The sequence below is a fragment of the Schistocerca piceifrons genome, chromosome 2 (genome assembly GCF_021461385.2).
Source record: "Schistocerca piceifrons isolate TAMUIC-IGC-003096 chromosome 2, iqSchPice1.1, whole genome shotgun sequence".
Taxonomy (NCBI): Eukaryota; Metazoa; Arthropoda; class Insecta; order Orthoptera; family Acrididae; genus Schistocerca; species Schistocerca piceifrons.
The window spans coordinates 185170366-185193682 of NC_060139.1; the positions used below are offsets into that span (position 1 = coordinate 185170366).

Consider the following 23317-nt stretch of genomic DNA (forward strand, 5'->3'; position numbering starts at 1 on the left):
CCTGCTGCCACATATGGATCAGAAACATGGACAATGACAGAAGCAGACAGTAACAGCCTAAGAGCATTTGAAAGAAAAATCTTATGAAAAATCTATGGGCCTGTGAGAGAGGCAGAAGGTTGGAGTGTGAGATGCAACCATGAAATACAAGAGCTTGTACAAGGCTGAAATTTATCAAATCTCAAATAATACATTGGTTAGGACATATGTAGAGGATGACTGAAGACAGGAAAAGGGCTGTATTGCCAAAGAAGAAGAAATCTGAGAAAATCAATGATAGTGAAAGATAAAAACTCACTAAAGCTGGCGAGAAGTCACAGGGATAAAAGTAAAGAATAAATAATAAGACAGACACTCTCGTCTGTTGTTGACAAAGGCCTTAATGGTTGAAAGCTTTATTTGTGACAGTCTTCTTCTTGTGCCTATCTGCGAATCAGCATCTCCACTATATATTGAGTAGCAACTTTCCTTTTCGTAATATTGTTACCCTGAGGTAGACCTATTTTGACTTTCCTTCCATCAGATACTAATCTGATTTTATGATTAGCATGAGCTGATGTGAACTATGCAATATGTAAAGCCAAGGGCATTAACAAATCTAATAAATGAGTCTTTTAGTTAGCTATTTTTCCCGGGTGTTTAAAAGACACATGAGCTGTGCCAGTACTAAAGAAAGGCAATGAGGAAAATTTGAAAAGCTACAGACCAGTTTCCCTAATCTCATCCTTCTGAAAAGTAATAAACAATGAGTTACCTGGAAAAATAAGACTATTTTTAGAGTTGTCTAAGGCTTCTGATATTTTTTAAAATTCAGGGTGAAACCTCCTATAACATCAGAACTTCTGGTTGAGAAGGCAATGAAACCATCAGTGATGTGTTCAGTTGTGCAGCATATAATAAATCAACACCGAACAGAAAGAAAACAAATATGAATTTTAGCCTAAAGAGGGTAAATAACACTGTCATGTTAAGCATAAAAGATATTTCTGTAAACTGCGTAGCAAATACAAAGTTTTTAGGTACAAATATTGATTGTCAGTCAATATGGAATGAACACACAAGGTATTGGCAAAGAGAATGTCATTATCATCAAAGTGTAACGACCAGTTTCTCGTGAATTTTAAAATTTTCCCAGCAAATTGAATGTTTAAACAAATTTTGGGCTTGTAGCTGCTCCTCATTCAATATATTCCATGATATTTCAACTGGACACATGCCAGTCATCCTCATGTGAGCCCTGGAAGACTGACTAACATATCCTCTCTTCCACAATATATAGCAGACTGTGAGTATTCTGCATGTGTCAAAATCAAGTTGACAGACGGACCACGCTACCCGGCGGCAGCACACACTCTGGTGGAACTGTGGAACTCAGCTGTCCTCTGCATTACCACTCACTGTGGCCATCGACACACTCTGTCATCCTTGATTAGAGAAAATCATGGAGATGGAGTTCCATGCACTGTCAGACTGGTAGCCATTATTGTAGCTCACAGGTTTTCTGCCTAGCTTATGCCCACAGATTCTTTAATAATGAAGTCCCAAAAGTCCAATAGTGAGTGACACTGGAGATCCTACATGTGATTTAGCCAAGTATATCACTTCTTTGCTGAGACTGTTGGTGGGCAAATGTACACATCACATCTGTCAACCGGCTGACCAGTAGACTGGGGGGGGGGGGGGGGGGGGGGTTCTCTGTCTAAGCAGTTTGAACCATTTATTTAACTGTGATGTGGTGTCACTTTTTATAAACATCCCACTCGCAAATTCTTTGGCCATAATTGGCAATAAATTTCACATGGATATCACTTTTTTGTTTTGGCACGCTCTTTCTTCTACCTATTTTATGTTCGATCAAGCATATTTTGAGCACACTGACTGTGTCATCATGGGCAGCCTCCCTTTATGACCAACCTTTTTACAGAGGATTTCAAGGAGAGAGCACTTGAATCAGCTGCCCTTAAATCAACTGGAATTACGTGGAGAGTGCTTTTCATAGAGTGCTCTTATGGAGAAGATAAATTAATGGAGTTTCTTCATCACCTCCAATCATTCATATTTGGTTCACTGTGGAAATAAAGATGGTTGTCTCCCTTTCTTCCTTATTGTGGTTATATGGGTGAATGATGGTGGTATGGCGCACACAGGTCAGCACACACACACACAAACACACAAACACCATGAAAGACTTACACTGAACATCAACACTGCACTCACCTTTTGCAACCAAGCAAATCTGCTATTGCCAAACATTGTATTTCCACTGGAGTACACTAAAACAATGATTCTGATCTTTTTGGGACTCCATTATTAAAGAAGCCATGAAAATACTCCTTGCAGAAAATCTGATGAACCATGATAGTGACTAACAGGCAGACATTGCATGCAACCCAATCATCTCCACAATTTGCACTAATAAAAGACTAAGGCGTGCACCAATGGCCACGGCGACTGGCAATGCAGAGAACAACTTAGCTCCATGGTTCCACTTGCTGCTGGGTAGTGTGGTCCATCTGTCAACTTGATTTTGATGCATGTGCAGAACACTCACAGTGTGCTACGTATTGCATAATGAAAGCTGTCTTTGTCAGTCTTTGATGGCTCACTTGAGGATGAGTCACAGGTGCAGCATTGAAATATCATGGAATGCACTGTATGCTGACCAGCTGCAAGCCAAAAATTTATCTGAACAGCCAGTTCCTTGTGGCAACATAATTTTCCAGTGGACACTCAATTCTTAATTAAGAGATTCATTTTTGCAGATCAAGTGCATAAGAAGTGGAAACACTTTCCAAAAAGTAGAAAAACTAGTCAACAATTAACAGTAGTTGGGATCATTGTAAACAAATATTTAAAAATAGAATGGGTACCCTTACTGTGTCAAGTGACCAAGCTGTTGTGCACATCAGGAAAAACATTAGCATCTCACAAATATCTCTATACAAGACCAAGGGACAAGATCCAGTTTGGACTAACATTTACCAAGGAAAAACAAACAAAGAAAAAAACCCTAAACAGCATTTTCTTTCACTGATTAAAGTTGTATAATAATTTGCCCAAGGAGGTGAAAGAGATGACAAAAATTCACCATTTTGCTGATTTAGATATCTCACTCAGACAGGTAGAACAGAAGGGAAAAGTACAAAGAGACTAAATAAACAGTGTATAATTACTTTTTAGTGTTATTAATGTGACTCGTTCCCAGTATATATGTACATAACTGAATGAGGTAGTGCATTTGTTAAGAAACTGGCCTCAGTTTTAGGAGACTGGATGCTCACGCTATGTTCAGCCATCCTAATTTAGGTTTTCTATAGTTTTTGTAAATCCTTTCTTTTCTGGTAAATGCCAGGGTGATCCCTTCAACAAGCTACAGCCAATCGTCTGTACTCACTGAATATATGTTTCTGTATATATCACTTATGTTTTCCTTGTATTTAGTTGACAAATCCTGTATCATTGTAAAATTATCCTTGGATGAATAAATTACTAATACTAACAAATATTATCAAAATGAAACTTCCTGGCAGATTAAAACTGTGTGCCGGACTGAGACTCGAACTCGGGACCTTTGCCTTTCGCGGGCAAATGCTCTACCAACTGAGCTACCCAAGCACGACTCACGCCCCGTCTTCACGGCTTTACGTCTGCTAGTACCTCATCTCCTACCTTCCAAACTTTACAGAAGCTCTCCTGCGAACCTTGCAGAACTAGCACTCCTGAAAGGAAGGATATTGCGGAGACATGGCTTAGCCACAGCCTGGGGGATGTTTCCAGAATGAGGCAAAGGTCCCGAGTTCGAGTCTTGGTCCGGCACACAGTTTTAATCTGCCAGGAAGTTTGATATCAGCGCACACTCCACTGCAGAGTGAAAATCTCATTCTGGAAACATCCTCCAGGCTGTTACGTTCTGTATCTCTGCCTACGTAGATCAACACCTTTAACCCATTACATGCAGTCTCCCATCCTTCATCAAAGACACCAACCACTTTCTCGAACGCCTGGAATCGTTACCCAATCTGTTACCGCCAGAAACCATCCTTGTAACCATTGATGCCACTTCCCTATACACAAATATTCCGCACGTCCAGGGCCTCGCTGCGATGGAGCACTTTCTTTCATGCCAATCACCTGCCACCCTACCTAAAACCTCTTTTCTCATTACCTTAGCCAGCTTCATCCTGACCCACACCTGCTTCACTTTCGAAGGCCAGACATACCAACAACTAAAGGGAACAGCCATGGGTACCAGGATGGCCCCCTCGTACGCCAACCTATTTATGGGTCGCTTAGAGGAAGCCTTCTTGGTTACCCAAGCCTGCCAACCCAAAGTTTGGTACAGATTTATTGATGAAATCTTCATGATCTGGACCCACAGTGAAGAACAACTCCAGAATTTCCTCTCCAACCTCAACTCCTTTGGTTTCATCAGATTCACCTGGTCCTACTCCAAATCCCATGCCACTTTCCTTGACGTTGACCTCCACCTGTCCAAAGGCCAGCTTCACACGTCTGTCCACATCAAACCCACCAACAACCAACAGTACCTCCATTATGACAGCTGTCACCCATTCCACATCAAACGGTCCCTTCCCTACAGCCTACGTCTTCGTGGCAAACGAATCTGCTCCAGACCGGAATCCCTGAACCGTTACACCAACAACCTGAAAACAGCTTTCACATCCCGCAACTACCCTCCCGACCTGGTACAGAAGCAAATAACCAGAGCCACTTCTTCATCCCCTCAAACCCAGAACCTCCCACAGAAGAACCCCAAAAGTGCCCCACTTGTGACAGGATACTTTCCGGGACTGGATTAGACTCTGAATGTGGCTCTCCAGCAGGGATACGACTTCCTCAAATCCTGCCCTGAAATGAGATCCATCCTTCATGAAATCTTCCCCACTCCACCAAGAGTGTCTTTCCGCCGTCCACCTAACCTTCGTAACCTCTTAGTTCATCCCTATGAAATCCCCAAACCACCTTCCCTACCCACTGGCTCCTACCCTTGTAACCGCCCCCAGTGTAAAACCTGTCCCATGCACCCTCCCACCACCACCTACTCCAGTCCTGTAACCCGGAAGGTGTACACGATCAAAGGCAGAGCCACGTGTGAAAGCACCCACGTGATTTACCAACTGACCTGCCTACACTGTGAAGCTTTCTATGTGGGAATGACCAGCAACAAACTGTCCATGCGCATGAATGGACACAGGCAGACAGTGTTTGTTGGTAATGAGGATCACCCTGTGGCTAAACATGCCTCGGTGCACGGCCAGCACATCTTGGCACAGTGTTACACCGTCTGGGTTATCTGGATACTTCCCACTAACACCAACCTGTCAGAACTCCGGAGATGGGAACTTGCCCTTCAGCATATCCTCTCTTCTCGTTACCCACCAGGCCTCAACCTCCGCTAATTTCAAGTTGCCGCCGCTCATACCTCACCTGTCATTCAACAACATCTTTGCCTGTGTACTTCCGCCTCGACTGACATCTCTGCCCAAACTCTTTGCCTTTACAAATGTCTGCTTGTGTCTGTGTATGTGCGGATGGATATCTGTGTGTATGCGAGTGTATACCTGTCCTTTTTTCCCCCTAAGGTAAGTCTTACCGCTCCCGGGATTGGAATGACTCCTTACCCTCTCCCTAAAAACCCACATCCTTTCGTCTTTCCCTTTCCTTCCCTCTTTCCTGATGAAGCAACTGTTGGTTGCGAAAGCTAGAATTTTGTGTGTATGTTTGTGTTTGTTTGTGTGTCTATCAACCTGCCAGCGCTTTCGTTTGGTAAGTCACATCATCTTTGTTTTCAGATATATTTTTCCCACGTGGAATGTTTCCCTCTATATATATATATATATATATATATATATATATATATATATATATATATATATATATATATATAAAGGGAAACATTCCACACGTGTGTGTGTGTGTGTGTGTGTGTCTATATATATACAGCCGAGACCACAGTAGTACAAGGACAGACATGAATCAAACAGATAGAGAAGACCGAACAAAACATATTCAGGGTGACACAAAAAGATGGGGTGTGGATAAAGAGGCGAGCTAAAGAACTATATGAACACACAGAGGAAATAACAGACCAAATTAGGAAACATAGACTACAGTTTTATGGACACCTCAGCAGACTGGCACCAAATAGGATAACGAGACAGATGTTGGACTGGGTTAGCACAAGGATAAACAACAAATGGATGAATGAAGTGAGAAATGACATGGGTGAATGAAGTAACATTGAACAACTCAACATCACACAGGAAACAATACAAAACAAAACACTCCTTAGGAACCTGATCAGAAGAAACAAACTACAAGAGACACCACACAACAAATGAACACAATGGACCAAGCAGAGATGACAAGAACACAGCCAGAGGATGAAGGAACACTACACTGGGCAAACGGGAAGAAAGAGAAGCCAAAGAGAACGCAGGTTCTAAAGTGGACCAAAGAATGGAAGCAGAAACACAGCACATGAATGAGGGAAGTTTGGGCAGAATGTAAAGAGAAAACAGGGGAATGGACATGAAGTTTAGTCTCAATGCACTCTCCAAGGGCATAACACAAATAATAATTTTTATATATGAAAAATCAAAACTGAATGGTTTCCTCATGGGTCACACCTTCTATTCTGTAAAGGAGTTCCTGGAAAAATTAAGCTGATTCCTGTTATACTGATGATTGCCTTTACATATACATATGGATTGTCCTTTTTTTGGGGAGGGGGGGGAGGGTCATAAACATTTTAGTTTATCTATTATTACTTCTGTGTTGTAATTTCATGTACTGGCACGTTTCATGACCTTGAAGATTTGCTCCTCAGTTTGGTACTACGGAACTAGATGTATAAAAAAATCCTAATCCAGAAAAACGCTTTCATGTTAATGTGTGGTGTCAAGGCACAAACTTTGTGTAGGCCACTATTCTGCCATGTAGCAATTCTAAGACTGCCAACCCATCACATTTACAGTCTCATGACATTGTTGTATAATGTGAAATCATTAAAAGAAGAACTGCCGCAATAATTCAACAAATACTAGAAAAAAAGTATGCATTTAGGTAAACTTCTCTAACTTTAGTCCAGAAACTCTTCACGAAATTTTGTTTTCATCAGACCACCTACAAAACTGAAAAATGCTAACAATGAACCTCAGAAGTTTCAACTCATAAATTGAAACCTTGAACTATACATACATCTTTCTACAATAACATACTACTCATGTGGCATACCTATGCAAATTTCTTGGTTCTAACACTTTTTAAACTCAAGATTGCATTTCTTTGTTATACATGTGCATCAGAAGTAGTTTCCCTTGTAGTGACATTGAAGTAGATAGTTCATGTGAGTTAGTATGGGTAGATTCTATATCTGACAACTGGAATTCATTAATGATTGGTTCCTTTTATCGACCCTGACTCAAATGATACAGTTGCTGAATATTTCAAAGTAAACTTGAGTGTCATATCAAGTAGGTACCCCACTCATATAATTATAGTTGGTGATGACTTCACTCTACCATCGATTTGTTGGAGAAAATACATGTTTAAAGTCGATGGAAGGCATAAAATTTCGTCCAAAATCATACTGAATGCCTTCTCAGAAAATTATTTTGAACAACTAGTTCAGGAGACCAGTCGAAGTGTAAATGGTTGCGAAAACATACTTGACCTCTTAGCAACAAATAATCCTGACCAAATAAGGAGCATCATGATGGATACAGGAATTAGTGACCACAAGTTTATTGTAGCTAGACTGAATACCCTAACATCCAAACCTACCAGATATAAACAGAAAATACTTATGTTTTAAAAAGCAAATAAAAATTTATGTGACATCTTCCTAAGAGAGAGTCTTCATTCCTTCCCGTCTGAACATGTAAGCATAAATCAGATGTAGTTTACCTTCAAAGAAATGGTATCAACAGCAGTTGAGAGATATATACTAAATAAATTAATAAGAGATGGTACTGATCCCCCCACGGTACACAAAATAGGTCAGAACACTATTTCACAACCAGTGAAAAAAGCATGCGAAATTTAAAAGAACACAAAATCCCTAAGATTGGCAAAGTTTTACAGAAGCTTGAACTTTAGTGCAAATTTCAATGTGAGATGCTTTTAATAGTTTCTGTGATGAAACTCCGTCTCAAAATCTGGCAGAAAACCCAAAGAGAGACTGATCATGTGTAAAGCACACTGACACCAACAGCAAAATGCAAACAATACCTTCACTGTGTGATAACAATGGTGATGTTATTGACAACAGCGGCACTAAAGCGGAGTTACTAAATTTCTGAAATTCCTTCACAAAATAAGATGAAGTAAATACTCCAACGTTCGAATCGAGAACAGCTACCAACGTGAGTAACTTAGAAGTAGATATCCTCGGTGTAGCAAAGCAGCCTAAAACACTTAATAAAGGCAAGGCTTCCAGTCCATATTGTATATCAGTCAGGTTGCTTTCAGAATATGCTCCATACCTAGCAATCATATACAACTGGTCGCTCGTTGAAAGGTCTGTACCCAGGGATTGGAAAGTTGCAAAATCAGACCATTACTCAAGAAAGGAAATCGGAGTAATCCGCTGAATTACAGACCCCCTATCACTAACATCAATTTGCAGTAGGAATCTGGAACATATATTGTGCTCGAATATTATGTATCAGCTTAAAGAAAACAATTTATTGATAAATAACCAGTACGGATTCAGAAAATATAGTTAATGTGAAACACAACTAGCACTTTATTCTTACGAAGTGTTATTGATAGGTAGAGGTCTGCGCGGATAAGAAAAGTGCAATCTGCATCCGCAAGGTCCTAATCCGCATCCGCAGCAATTAATCTGCATCTGCGAGTTCCTTATCCGCATCCGCATATATTTAAGTTTTGAATGAGTAATTAATAGTAATAGACAGTAGTACAGTAGTACTTAGAATTATGGTATGTAATGACATAGTTATTGTTAGGGTGCCATTTCTGCGACAACTTAACTACTTTTGACTTCTTAAATCACAGGAAATGCTCTATACCTACTCTAAAGCAGACCATTCCAAACAGGAAAGCATTGGCGCTCCGGAGCACACACAGTAGCGGTTCGTATCTCGTGAGATTGGAAACACTATTTAAAAAAATAAAATTCAAAGTAATAGTATTAAATGATGAAAATACGTGTATAGAAACAATTATATTTCGCTGCTCTTGTGCCAAGGCAGCTGAAAATGACGATGGTTTTAAACTGTTACTAGCACATTGCACCCTTTTCTGACAGTTTTTTTGTACTCACTGCTTGGATGTGTCAAATTTTTGAAGCCATTCATGTCAGCTGATGATTATATTATAGCTTACGAGTTCAGTCCTCGTCATTTCCAGTTGAAAATATTTACAGTATTAGGCCTACGCTGCAAAATGCTGGCGCACCTGTGAAAAAGTTAAACTGCCAGCAATAATTGACGTTGTCTGGAAGAAATAACTCGTCTTCAGAAGAGTGACAACAAAATCAGTGATTATAGAAATTAGGAGTGGTTGGATGAGGTAGCAGTTTCTTAGCACTCACTGCACCGTACTTGGCCCCCACATCAATAAGAAACTGTGCCGTCTCGAGAAACCCAGATCCACACGCAACTTTGAATGGTAAAATGTCTTTGCTGACAAGATTGATAAGTTTTTCTGTCGCGACTGTCTTCAAATTTGGCGGAACTTCAGGAACTTTCACGTCTCTCTTGGTATTTAAGTAAGTAATTATGCTACTTTGTCGAGCCTCACACGAATGTTTTAGCAAATTTGAAGTTCCACTTTTGTGTCCAGTGTAGGAATATACTTTTTTACATGCAAAACAAGCCACTATATCTTTTATCTTTTCGTTACCATCAAATACATATGCGAATTTTTTCCAAATTTGCGATTTCAATTTGTTTTCCTTCACTAATGTAAAATCACCTTTTTTCACCTTACACGAAATTGTATCCATCGATATGGTGTTCATTTGAAGAAAGAACTCTCACTGATATTTGCTACAACGCACGTTGTCACTCGGTCACTACAAAGCGCTAACTGAAGGCAGTGGAAAATTGCAACGGGCACCTGTCTGGTAGACAGTGGACAGGTTTGCCACCCAGAGAGCACTTCAGAGGCCACACGAAAGACACGGTCGCGGAAATGGATTAGGCGCAAGTCTCTTGGGTACAGCTACGTCGCTCGTAGCCAGGGGCTGAGGACAACAGACATCCGCTCTACCCGGGCCCTGCAAGATTCCAAGAATGTCAACAGACTTGAAGTTTTGAACTAACATTGCAACATACGTACTGGGCAGATGCCTTGCTCATTATCTGCAGATGACCCGCGGATATCCGCGCCGGTCACGATTTTATCCGCCAAGTAACAAATACCGCGGATATATCCGCAGATATCTGCATCCGTGCAGATCTCTATTGATAGGGGACATCAAATTGATTCTATATTTGTAGATTTACAGAGGGCTTTTGATACCATTTCTCACAAGTGTCTTCTAATTAAAATGTGTGCCTATGGAGTATCAGCTCAGTTGTGTCACTGGATTCATGATTTCCTGTCAGAAAAGTCACTGTTCGTAATAACTGATGGGAAGTCATTGAGTTAAAACAGGAATACTATCTGGTGTTCCTCAAGGAAATGTTATAGGCTCTCTGTTCTTCCTGATCTACATAAATGATTGTTTGCAGATGTTTCTGTCATTTACTGTCATGTAATGGCATCAGATGACCAAAAGGAATTGCAAAATGATTTAGCAAGCTATCTGTATGGTGCAAAAGTGGCAATTGACTCTAAATCACAAAGAGTGTGAGCAGTAGAAAGAATGAACCAAATTTCAGTTACACGATAAATCACACAAATCTAAAGCCTGTATAATCAGTTAAGTACTTAGGGATTACAATTACAAATAACTTTAATTCAAATGATCACATAGATAATGTTGCGGGGAAAGCAAACCAAAGACTGTGATATAGTTGCCAAACACTTAGAAAATGTTACAGGTTTACTAAAGAGACTACTTACACTGTCCTTGTCCACTCTCTTCTGGAGTATTGCTGTCCAGTGTGGGATCTGCATCAGATAGGATTGATGGAGGACATAAAAAAGTTCAAAGAAGGGAAGCTTTTTTGGTATTATTGGAAAACAGAGACGAGAATGCCACAGATTTGATACATGAATTCGGATGGCAGTCATTAAAATGTAGGCGTCTTTTACTGTGGCAGGATCTTCTATTGAATTTCAATCACCAGCCTTCTCATCAGAGTGTGAAAATATTTCCTTGGTGCCCAACTATATAGGGAGAAATGATCGTCATAATAAAATAAGAGACTCATCAGAGTGTGAAAATATTTCCTTGGTGCCCACCTACATAGGGAGAAATGATCGTCATTATAAAATAAGAGAAATCAGAGCTTGCATGAAAAGATTTAATTGTTGGTTTTTCCCATGCACTCTTCAAGAGGGGAATGGTAAAAAAAATTGTTTAAGGGTCATTCGATGAACACACTGCCAGGCACTTAATTGTGAGTTGCTGAGTAATCGGGTAGATGTAGATAAACAAAAAAAGATTGTCACTGATCTGAGGATGTCTCAAAAAGTAAATCAAAGCTTTAATCTACCAGTACATTTATTGCAGTGGAGCTTTGAGGTTTTGCCCATTTGGTAAGACTGATGCTTCAAGTTGATATGAGACGTGTGATCAGATAATGGGAGATTTCTCTTAGATTTGTGTTCTAATCTAGCATCAAGTTTTACTCTGATAAGGAGGCAGAGTCCATACCATTAAAAACTTAATTATGTGATAAATTTAATGTGTTTATATCTCTCCATTCTAGATGGGCAGTAGTCAGCAGTACTCACTCAGATGGAATAATTACCCAACCCATGTAACAGGAGGTTTTAGTACATTGAGGAATGATGAAGAGTTAGTGGACGTGACACTGAGCTGTGAAGGAAAGCGCATTCGGGCTCACAAAATGCTTCTTTCAGTGTGCAGTACTTACTTCAGAGAGCTTTTCAAAGTAAGGAAGGTTTACTCACAAAAAATGAAAATCCTGGATTTTTTTTTTTTACCAATACTGAATATTAATTCATTTATTATTAGTTGCAGAGAAGTAAACTTCTACAAAAAAGTGTTTCCATTTTCAGGAAAATCCTTGCCAGCATCCAGTAATAATTTTCCGTAATGTCAAGTTTGAAGACCTGGTGGCTCTGTTAGACTTCATATATCTTGGTGAGGTGAATGTGATGCAGGAACAGCTCACATCCTTCCTCACAACAGCAGAACTGTTGGCAGTGCAAGGTCTGTCAGATGATACAGTTAAAGACAAATCAGCAGCCATGGCTGATAGTCTCCCGCTAGAGAGAGAGGTAAGTTGGAATACTTGCAAATGTCTGCACTTTAGTTAACTGTGCATAGATGAGACTCCTCCTTTACAACCACTTTCCCTGTTTCTATAGTTTCATTGAATCCTTAAAGACAAATGTCTTTCGTAATGGACTTCTCTGATTTCCTTCACTATTCTTCCCTAGTTGCAGGTTGTGCTTAGTCTTTAACGAGCTCTCTCTCTCTCTCTCTCTCTCTCTCTCTCTCTCTCTCTCTCTCTCTGAAACAGATACTGCAGGTACCTGCAGGGGTCAGTGTTTCGGAAGAACAGCATCAAATCCTTACTTTGAGAACCTGATTCCACTACGTCTTTCTGTAAATTACTTCAGGCAAATGCCAGCTTGTGGACCTCAAAGGACTGTGGCCAGTCTCACAAGTTATTATCCCTACATGAACTGATCCTCCCTCCCTCATTCTTCACAACTGCTACTAATCATGTGACTGTGGTTTCATGAAGTCATGTTATTTCTTTTCATTTAGATTTCTGGTTCTTCAAAAGGTTAAAATGTCAAGATATTAAACTCTGTGCAGACTGTGCCTTTTAAAAGAAAATTATAAAATAGGCACTGAGACAATATTATGTAAAAGATAAATTACTACTCACTATGTTGAGGAGAGTTGAGTCGCATATATGCACAACAAATATGTTGCTATACATTTGATATTGTCAAAAGGCTTTATTCTAAAGCACATTCATGCTAGCATAACATGCACACTTATTGCCACAATCTCTGACTGCTGAGGCCAGACAGTGTGCAGTTACTGCACCTGATGGGAAACACGAATTGTTGGTAGTTGGGGTAAGGAGGAGGCTGGGGTGAGGAGGGGAGAATGATAGCAGGGAGGGGCGGAGGTGTAGTGCTGCTTGTGGGAGTATGCAGGAATGTGGGAGAGGTAGAGTAGGGTTGCTAGGTGCAGTTGTGAGTTTTGGGGAGAGAGGGGAAAGGGAGCAGAAAAGGAGAGAAGCAGAGGAGGGGAAAAAGATTAGTGGATGTGTTGGTGGAATAGCAGGCAGCTGGAATGGGAGCAGAGAGGGTGGGATAGATGGGTGACGGGCAGGGACTAGCAAAGGTTGAGGCCAGGGGAGTTACGGGAAAGTGGGATATACTGCAGGTAGAGTTCTCATTTGTGAAGCAGTCACTGAAGTGATGGACATTGTGGAGGGCAGCATGTTTAGCAGCTGGGTGGTCCAGCTGTCTCTTGGCCACAGTTGTCGGTGACAATTCTTGCAGACAGAAAGCTTGTTGGTAGTCATGCCCATTTAGAAAGCAGCACAGTGGATGTAGCTTACTTTGCATATCACATGACTGCTTTGATAGGTGTCGTGGCTTTGATAGGATAAGTGACTGCTGTGACCAGGATGTGGAGGATGTATGGGGCAGTTTTGCATCTTGATATATTGCAAAAATATGAGCCTGGAAGCAAGGGGTTGGGAGTGGGGATGGAAAAGAATATTGCGTAGGTTTGGTGGATAGCAGGATGGCAGAGAATGCGATTCAGTTTCTTCAGTCATGGGTGATACTGTATCATGAAGGGATTGCTCCTAGTGGCTGGATGGTCGGAATGTGGGAGGTGGTAGGTAACTGGATAGGTAAGGCATGGGAGATCTGTTTCTGTACATGGGTGGGAGGGTAATTTCAGTTTGTAAAGACCTCAGTTGGACCCTCGGTACATTTAGACAGGGACTGCTCATCACTACAGATGTGACAACCAAGTCTGCTTATGATGTATCAGAGGGACTTCTTGGTATGGAATGGGTGAAGCAAATGGAGGAGAAGTTGTTGAGACTCTGCAGGAATGTGAATAGAATGACCTCACACTCAGTCCAGATCATGAAAATATCACAGTGAATCTGAGACAGGTGAAGGTTTGGAATTTAGGGCAGTTAGGAAGGATTCCTCTACATGGCCCTTGAATAGGTTGGCGTTGGATGGTGCCGTGTGGGTGCCCATTGCTATTTGTTTGTTGGTGATGCTTTAAAGGAGAAGTAGTTGTGGATGAGCACATAGTTGGTGATGGTGGCCAGGAAGGAGGTTTTAGGTTTGGAGACAATCAGCCATTGGGAAAGTGAGGTAGCTTCAACAGTGATAAGAGCAGAGTGCCATGTGGTAAAGGAATAGGAACTGTAGAGAATTGGTGGCAGAAATGGTTGGTGTCTTTTGTGTAGAGCATAGGTTTTGGGTAGTAGGCTGAAGGTGTTGTCCCACAAAGGCAGAGATTCTCCCAGTGGGGGCACAATAACTGGCCACAATGGGGCATCCTGGATGGTTGAGTTAACGGACTTCAGGATTGGTGTAGAATGTAGGAGTGGTAGGAGTGAGGCGAGAGACAGACTCATGGTAGAGGTTCTGGGGTGGGCCTAAGGCTTGGAGGTGACTAAAACCTTCAGGCTACTACATGCAACCTGCCCTTCTATATAAAAGACACCTACAGTTTCCTGCACTGACTCTCCACAGTTCCTTTCCCTTTACCACACGGCATCCTGCTCATCACTTTTGATGCCATCTCCCTTTGCACTAACATCCCCAATGTCTGACTAGCTCCAAACCAGCAACCTCCTTCCTGGTCACCAAGACCAACTGTATCTTCACCCAATCAGATCGGTGATACAGCAATTGGTAAACACTTAGCACCACCATATGCCAATGTATTCATGCCCCCTGTCGTGGAATCTTTCCTAACCACCCAAAATGCCAAAACCCTCACCCGGTTCATGATATCTTCATGATCTGGACTGAGGGTTCCTTCAGAACCTGAACAACTTCTCCCCCATTCGCTTCACCTGCCGCCGCCCCCCCCCCCCCTCCCTCCTCAATGGGGCTCACGGTTTTTTCATGAGTTCGTGCATGGCGCACATGGGACTCCGAGTTATTGCAGCCCATTCTTCTTTCACTGGCTGCATTTCCTTCACCTGGCCCTCCCACCCTATTCTCACTCCTTCTCTGTTGCCCCCCTCTTTCCCCTTTCTCAGTGTTCTGATTTTTATCGACCTGGCTATCCAGCTGGTTCCCTGCATTGCTTGCAATTTTGCTCCTTCCTTCTGTTCTTTCATCCTTTTTGGCATTTAGATCCCCATTGAGGTTTGACCACCACTTCTAGATTTTCTGTTTTTAGTGTGAGCCATTTGGGACAGAGCTCCCTCCGTAGTGTCTACGGTGTGGATTCCTCTCCCCCCTTCCTTTCCCTCTCCCTTCCCCACTGTAGCCCCCTTCCAACCTGCTAGGTCACCAGCACGTGTAGCCAGTCCGTGTAGTGGGGCTGTTATGTACCCATCTGGCTGAGCACCCTAAGAACACAGGGATCACACTACTAATTCCTGGGCTGTTCCTCCCCATGTATGCCAAGGATGGTTGCTTGTCTTCTTGGAGCATCAGAACCATGTCAGGTGGACCTTGGTGTGGCTGGGTGGCGCCCATGGGGAGAGCTCCTGATTGGAGTGAGTGGTATCAGGACGGATGCTTGGCTCATGAAGCATATCAAGCTGCAAAAAATCCACCCGTGCTCACACGGCTGTCTCTTCAAATGGTAAAGGATCATTGAATGCTGTTTCATACGACTCGGCAGCCATCCCTTCCCTGGCTACACCAAGGGAGGAGGGTCAGGCTCGACATCTTAGGACGAAACACTTTCCCACTACCTCATTTGCACTAGGACAGATGGGGACACATTCACCACCACAAAGCCATTGTTTTTTGTGGAGAATATCGAGGACAAGTTTGGTGAACTGGAGTCTCTTAGTAAGATGTGGTCGGGCTCCCTGTTGAACACAGCTCCTTCTGCCACCCAATCTGCAGCTCTTCGTGCTTGTAATCATCTTGGCAATGTCCCAGTGTCTATTACTCCTCACCAATCTCTGAATATGGTCTGGTCAGTGATTTTTCATAGGGACCACATCCTGCAAACTGATGAGGAACTCCAGGCTAATCTGGAGCAATACGGTGTTCTTTTGTTCGATGTGTGCAGAAGGGTGGCAAACACAACCGCACCAATACTGTGCCTTCATTCGGCTTTCGAGGGTGTGCCCTCCCAGAGAAGGGGCAAGGTTATGTGCTACAGATTTGACGTGAAGCTGTATGTCCCATCACCCATGAGGTGCTTTCGGTGCTTGTGTTTTGGGCATATGTTTTCTCGCTGTACAGCAGACCATCCGTGTGTTGACTGTGGACATCCACTCCATGAAGGAAGCCCCTGTGTTTCACCAGCTGTGTGTGTCAGTTGACATGAACACCACTCCCCTTGTTCATTCGCCTGCTTTATTTCTTTGTTGATTGTCCTTGGTGTCGATGTACTGTGTTGTTATATTGGCTGAAAAATAGGGTGGTGTAAATTTGACACTGACTACTTTAAATGATGTAGTCGACAGTTACACAGTTGCATTTCATAGTTCTGTACGTTCACTGTTCACAACCCCCCCCCCCCCCCCTCCCAGATAATACAGGGTGTCACAGTCAAACCACACCGATTTCAAAGACCCAGGGAAAAAAAAATACAGTAGATACGACAATGAAAAATGCACCACATTGTAGAGCATCTCAAAGAATTTATTTATTTATCATCAATACACCTCTACATGTGAACCATATGTAGCACAAAGAATATCGAGTCTATATTCAATTTCTTGCCAAGTTCTTTTTAACACATTCTCTGTTGTTGTTGCAATTGCATTAGTGATATGATGTCGCAATGTAAGAATATCATCCACTTTGGTCGCATACATGTGGTCTTTCATGAATTCCCAAATGAAGAAATCAAGCCGCATAATGTTGGATGAACGTGGTGGCCAGGCAATGGGTCCTCCGCGTCCGATTCAACGATTGGGAAATTTCCTATCCAGGAACTTGCGAATAGCCATTGACCAATGAGGCAGAGCTCCATCTTGTTGAAAAATGATGTTGGGTTGCAAGTCTCGTATCCAAGGGTACACAAACTGCTCCAACATGTCCAGATACACAAACCCATCTACTGTTTGTTCCGCAAAGAAGAAGGCTCCAACAATCCCGTCGTGCTTTAGCCTGCACCAGACATTTAGTTTAAGGCTGTCACGAACATGTTCAATGACAACGTGCAGAATTTGCGAGCCCCAAATCCGCACATTATGTGTATTAACCCTTCCTGATAGGTGAAAGGTTGCCTCATCTGAGAATAAACATCTTTACAGGAAGCTGGCTACCATATCAATATCCTGCAGCATATCCGCAGCAAATTGTTGTGGGTGTGGTTTATCATTCGGTGTCAGATATTGCAGAATTTGCAATTTGTAAGCACACATACGAAGATGATGGTGAACTACATTATGCAGTGTTGAGCGAGGTACATCAAGTTGGCTAGGTGCTTGACGAATTGACATAGGTGGGCTTCTGATATACGTTTAACTGATGTCCTCCACTCTCTCTTCTAAAACTCTGTAATGTACACTACCAGAATGTTTCAGAACACTTCCTGTTGCCAGAAACTTCTTATACCATTCCTTAATTGTTTTCACACCAGGTGGATCACAGTCATACACATGACGATAATTTCTTTGCACAGGAACCAGGATTTTTTTTTCTGCGGACCACACTACTGCTTGCGTGTGCTGCTGTGGAGTCGCCATTTTCACTTCATGTGACCATGCTGCACTCTGGCGATGATACTTGGCACTTGTGATGAGGGAATATAAATTCTTTGAGATGCTCTACAATGTGTTGTATTTTTCATTGTCATATCTACTGTGGTTTTTCCCTCCTGCATCCTTGAAATCAGGGAGGGGACACCCTGTACACAGTTATATGGCCAGTTAACTATTGGCAAATTTTGATAATCCTAATTAAAAGGGTGCAGGGAAACATAAGCATACTACCACAGTAGTTTACTGTTGAATATCTATGAACAGTAAAAACCTAACCACACAGTTCATAGTTCTTGCAGAATAATACGGTACATATTGAACAGACACTGTCATTGTTTTAACACACAGCCTAATTGTGTTACACTTATTTCATAGTTAAGTTGATGCATTGTTGTTGTTCTAACCAACACAGGTTTCTTGTCTGAAACTCGGCCCTGGACTGACTGTCTCGGGACCAAGAATCAGGCCTTTATATATCACCACAATAATATGTACTGAGACTATACATTGTTTGATATTTAATTTACAGAAATTACAATTAAAACATGACTCATTAAATTAACTGAATACATCAAAAAATTTGTTCTTTTTAAGAGTTTCTTCTACCACAAGGGTTAAGCCGAATTATTTGTTTAAATGATGAAATTAACAGATATAGTTATACAAACAATACTTTTGACAAACCTGGTAATTACTTTAGAATTAATTAAGGGCTTGCTTTGCTAACATGTTTTCGAATAGAGCCAAATAAATACTTCAAGAATGCCAATGTTTTGTCTTCAAAATAATTATAATTAGTACAGGATTTATATTTGTTTATAAGTCAACAATAGAATTTAAGTTATGAAACAATTACTGATTTCACCCTATAATGAAAGATATTAACTAGGAATATTCAAAATAAATTAGGAAATTGAAGACATACACAAAACTAGATCTGGTGTTATATTCTTTAAAACTGAGGGCCAACCTTTCTCCTTTATGAAAATGCAGATTATACTTATGTATGTTAATGGTAATTAGTTAAAAGAAAAAAAAAACGAATTTAAGGAGGCAGAAGGCAAAACAAGAGAGGAAATAAAAAGATCCAGCTTGCTTCGTCACAAAGTCCCTGGATCGCTTGTGGTATGCTGGGGCTCGCCAGAAGTATGAGAGCCTCCATCCAGTATCATTACCTTCAACTTTTGCCTCTGTTAAATCCTTTCCACCTCCTACCTCTTCCTTACCACAGCCTCATCTCCCTCTCCTCTACCCCTCCCCCTCCCCCTCCCCCTCCCCCTCCCCCTCCCCCTCCCCTGCAGTTCCCCTTTCCAGAAGCCACTCCCCCTCCCCAGCAGAAGAAGTGCCCCCATTCCTCAGCACCACAGCTGATGGGGATCACCCCTGGGATGCCTCTCCCTGGCGTCTCTCGTGCCAGAAGCCTCCTACCACAACTCGTACATGAGATGCTCCATCTGTGCATCCCAAGGTTGCCTGATCTCTGTCGGTTCCAAATTTTGCAGACGCTTGTACTCTCTCTGTGCTCTGATCCCCTCCACCTCTCAAAGAAAAGAAGAAGAAGAAGAAGAAGAAGAAGAAACATAAGTCCCAAGATAAGGTCTCCTCGATACCCCGGAGGTGCCATCTCCCCCTTCACAACCTGAGTCTGACATCTTGTTTTATGGATCTTACCCCATCTTTGTCAATGACAACCACTGACTGAGTGACATGAGTCTTGCCACATGGACATCCATTGGAATTGCAATGGATACTATCATCACCTACCAAAAATACAATGTCTTGTCTCACCCTATTCTGTGTTCTGTCATGCTCTTCAAGAAACACACTTCTGTGATGACCACTCTCCAATGTTTCATGGTTATTGGCCATTCTGTCAGAACCGTGCCAGCCCTGGGGTAGCATGTGGCAGGGTCTGCACTTTGGTTCGCTCTGATGTCATTAGTGACTGGATCCTCCTATGTACCAACCTGTAAGCAATAGTGGTTAGAGTGCAAACAACTCTGTCAATCACGATATGCTATGTCTACCTCCCTCCAGGTAGGCCACTTCCTTATTTTGAACTGTCTACCGTAATACATCAACACCCACACCTGTGGCTCCTCCCTTGGGACTTCATTGGCCACCACCCACTGTGGGAGAGTGCCACTTCAACGGGTAGGGGTCTCCTAATTAACCAACTTATTACAGACGATTTGTGTGTGCTCAGTGATGGTTCCCCTATGCACTTCAGTGCCACTCATGCCACCTTTACTGCTATCGATCTCATGATCTCCTCCCCTGCTCTTTTGGTTTCCCTACATTGGTCTTCCCATGATGACCTGTGTGACAGTGACCACTTTCTGGTGATTCTATCATTCCCCTGCTGCTGCCAGGCAGACAGGCCCCCGCATTGCGTGTTCCGCAGGGCCAATTTGGCCTTTGTACACATCTGCAGTGCACTTCAACACCTCCATCTTGCATTGCGTTGATGCTGTTGTGCAAGGCATCTCTGCCACTGTTCTTCATGCTGCTGGCACTGCTGTCCCCCTATCCACAGGACTCCCTTGTCACCGACCGGTACCGTGGTGGACCAAGGATGTAGCAGAGGACTGCCGATGGGCGCTGCAGCAATTTAAATGACATTCTTCACAGATTAACATCCTCACTTTTAAGCATCTCCGTGCTAAGGCTCGTTACCTTATTAAGCAGAGTGAAAGGGAATGCTGGGAGCACTATGTTTCCTCCCTGGGGATATATGCCTCTTCACCGCACATTTGGTCCAAGCTGTGTACCCTTCTGGGCTGCCAACGGTAGTCAACTGTCCAGGGTGCTGTGTGCACTGATCCTTTGGTCCTTGCAGAATGCCTTGTGGCATACTTTGCAATGGCATCGACATTCTCTTCCTATACTGCTACCTTTCTCTGGCAGAAACACCAAGTTTAACAGACCTCCCTTTGTTTTAGTGCACACCTGCTGAACCCTAAAATGAACCCATCACTGAATGGGAATTCCTGCAGGCTTTTACCTCTTTATGAGACATGGCCCCAGGCCCGGATCCATCCACACTCAGATGATCCAATACTTGGACATTCCGCAGAGGCAACATCTCCTCAGGGTCTTCTTCTGCATTTGACTCATGAGTGCTTTCCCAGCACAATGGCGAGACAGTACAGTTATCCCCGTCCTTAAGCCTGGGAAGAACCCAACATCTCTTGACAGCTGCCGCCCAATTAGCCTTGTCAAATGTGCTTTGTAAAGTGCTCGAGGGGAGCTTCAGATTATGTTGGGTACTCGAATGTTGTGGCCTTTTGCCCCCATATCAGTGTGGCTTCCAGGCAGGCCGATCTCCAACTGATGATTTACTCAAATTGGAAACAGCAATCCGACAGGCTTTTGCTAACAGCCAGCACCTTGTCGCGGTCATCTTTTACTTACATAAGGCATATGACATGCCTTGGTGTCATAACATTTTAGTTACCCTCCATGACTGGGGCTTCCATGGCCCCCTTCTGATTATTATCACCAAGTTTTTATCTCACCAGCTCTTCCGGGTTCGAATTGGCACTTCACTCAGCACCCTTCGGATTCAGGAGAATGGTGTCCCACAGGGTTCTGTGCTAAATGTCACACTCTTCCTCATAGCCATCAATGGGCTTGTAACCTCTGTTGGGCCTGTGGTTACCCTGGCGCCGTACATCGACGATTTTTGCATCTGGTGCAGCTCACACTCGATAGCATCTGCTGAGGGCCAGTTCCAAGGCGCCATCTTGATGGGCCTCTGTGTGGGCCATCTCCCATGGCTTCCAGTTTTCTCCCTCCAAAACATGGGTTAAGCATTTTTGTTGTTGACCCACAGTACACCCCAACCCAGAACTTCATTTAGGCTACGAGCTCCTCGATGTACCACAATCCCAATTCTTGGGCCTTATTTTTGATAGAAAAGCTGACGTGGTTGCTCCATATTCACCACCTGAAGATTACATACATGCGGAAGCTTAATGCTCTCCGCCTCATGACCCACACAACTTGGGGTACAGACCGTACCACTCTTCTCCATCTTTACCATGCTCTGGTCTTGTTCAGACTAGATTATGGTTGTCAGGTTTATGGCTCAGTGACACCTTCCACTTTGCAACTACTCACCCTGTTCACCATTGTGGGGTGCGTAGCTATTGGTGCCTTTCACACTAGTCCCATTGACAGTCTCCTCACGGAAGCCGGGATTCCCCCTCTACAAATACGACAGAGCCAACTCCTGGTTTCTTACTCAGTCGTTATTCACCAATTCCCTGAACATCCCTTGTACACTATCCTGTTTCCAAATGAGGGATATCTCCCCTCTGACAACCGCCCATGGGTGGGATTGCTGGTTGGCATGCGTCTCACTTCCCTCTATCCAGGTCTACTCCTCCCCTAATTGGGATGCACCCCATGTCTGTCCTCCCATTCCCCCCATTGGATGGTGCCTAGACCACTGATTAGGACCAACCTATCCCGGGGTCCTAATGTCTGTGTCACCCCTATGGTTTTCCAACGTCTTGTATGTGCCATCCTTGCAGAGCTCCAGTCGATAAGGTGGGATATGCTTTCACATCTCCTACTGGCTTAAAAAACACCATTTATTTCCAGGGTCATGTAGTGTATTCACAAGAGAGTTTCTAGCCATTCACAGAGCCCTCCCTTTTGTTTCTCAGGCCTCCCTCCACAACGTTTTAATTTGTTCAGACTCAACGAGCAGCCTGCAGGCTATCAACTGATGCTATTTTTGTCTCCCTTTGGTTTCTGCTATCCATGACCTACTCTCTGCACTTGCCCATGCTGTCTACTCAGTTGTCTTTCTCTGGTCCCAAGTCATGTGGGCATCCCAGGGAATGAACTGGCTGACTGTTTGCTTAGAGAAGCAGATGCTTAACCCCAATTCCCTCTCATGATGCCCACTACAGGTATGCGGATCTGCATTAGATCTCTCTTTCTGCTCCTCTAGGAAGGAGTCCACTGTTTTATGCTGTCTACGCATTGGTCATACCAGGCTCACCCATTGTTTCCTCCTGCATAACGAACCACCCCACAATGTGATTGAGGAGCCAGACTGACGGTATCCCACATATTGGTAGAATGTCCCCTTTTTTGGCCCTTCATGCTAAGTATAGCTCTCCAAATTCCTTCATTTTAATTTTAGCAGACGATTCACAGATGGTTGAACTGGTCCTCAGTTTCCTCCATGAAAGTGGTTTTTATTTCCAGATATAAGGTTTTGCTGTACTCCTGGAACATGGGCAGTATGGTTGTTGTTGAGACCTCTCTTTGTC

At 42.9% G+C, this 23317-nt stretch overlaps 1 protein-coding gene across 3 annotated transcripts in view; it reads left to right on the forward strand.

The window, feature by feature from the left end:
• LOC124777459 (broad-complex core protein isoforms 1/2/3/4/5-like) overlaps positions 1-23317 on the forward strand; it is a 65199-nt gene that overhangs the window by 12637 nt on the left and 29245 nt on the right. For all 3 annotated transcript variants that reach the window (XM_047252881.1, XM_047252882.1, XM_047252883.1), the window contains 2 exons: positions 11871-12056; positions 12184-12405. In XM_047252881.1, coding sequence (XP_047108837.1) covers positions 11871-12056; positions 12184-12405 — 408 coding nt within the window. The remainder of the gene's footprint in view (positions 1-11870; positions 12057-12183; positions 12406-23317) is intronic.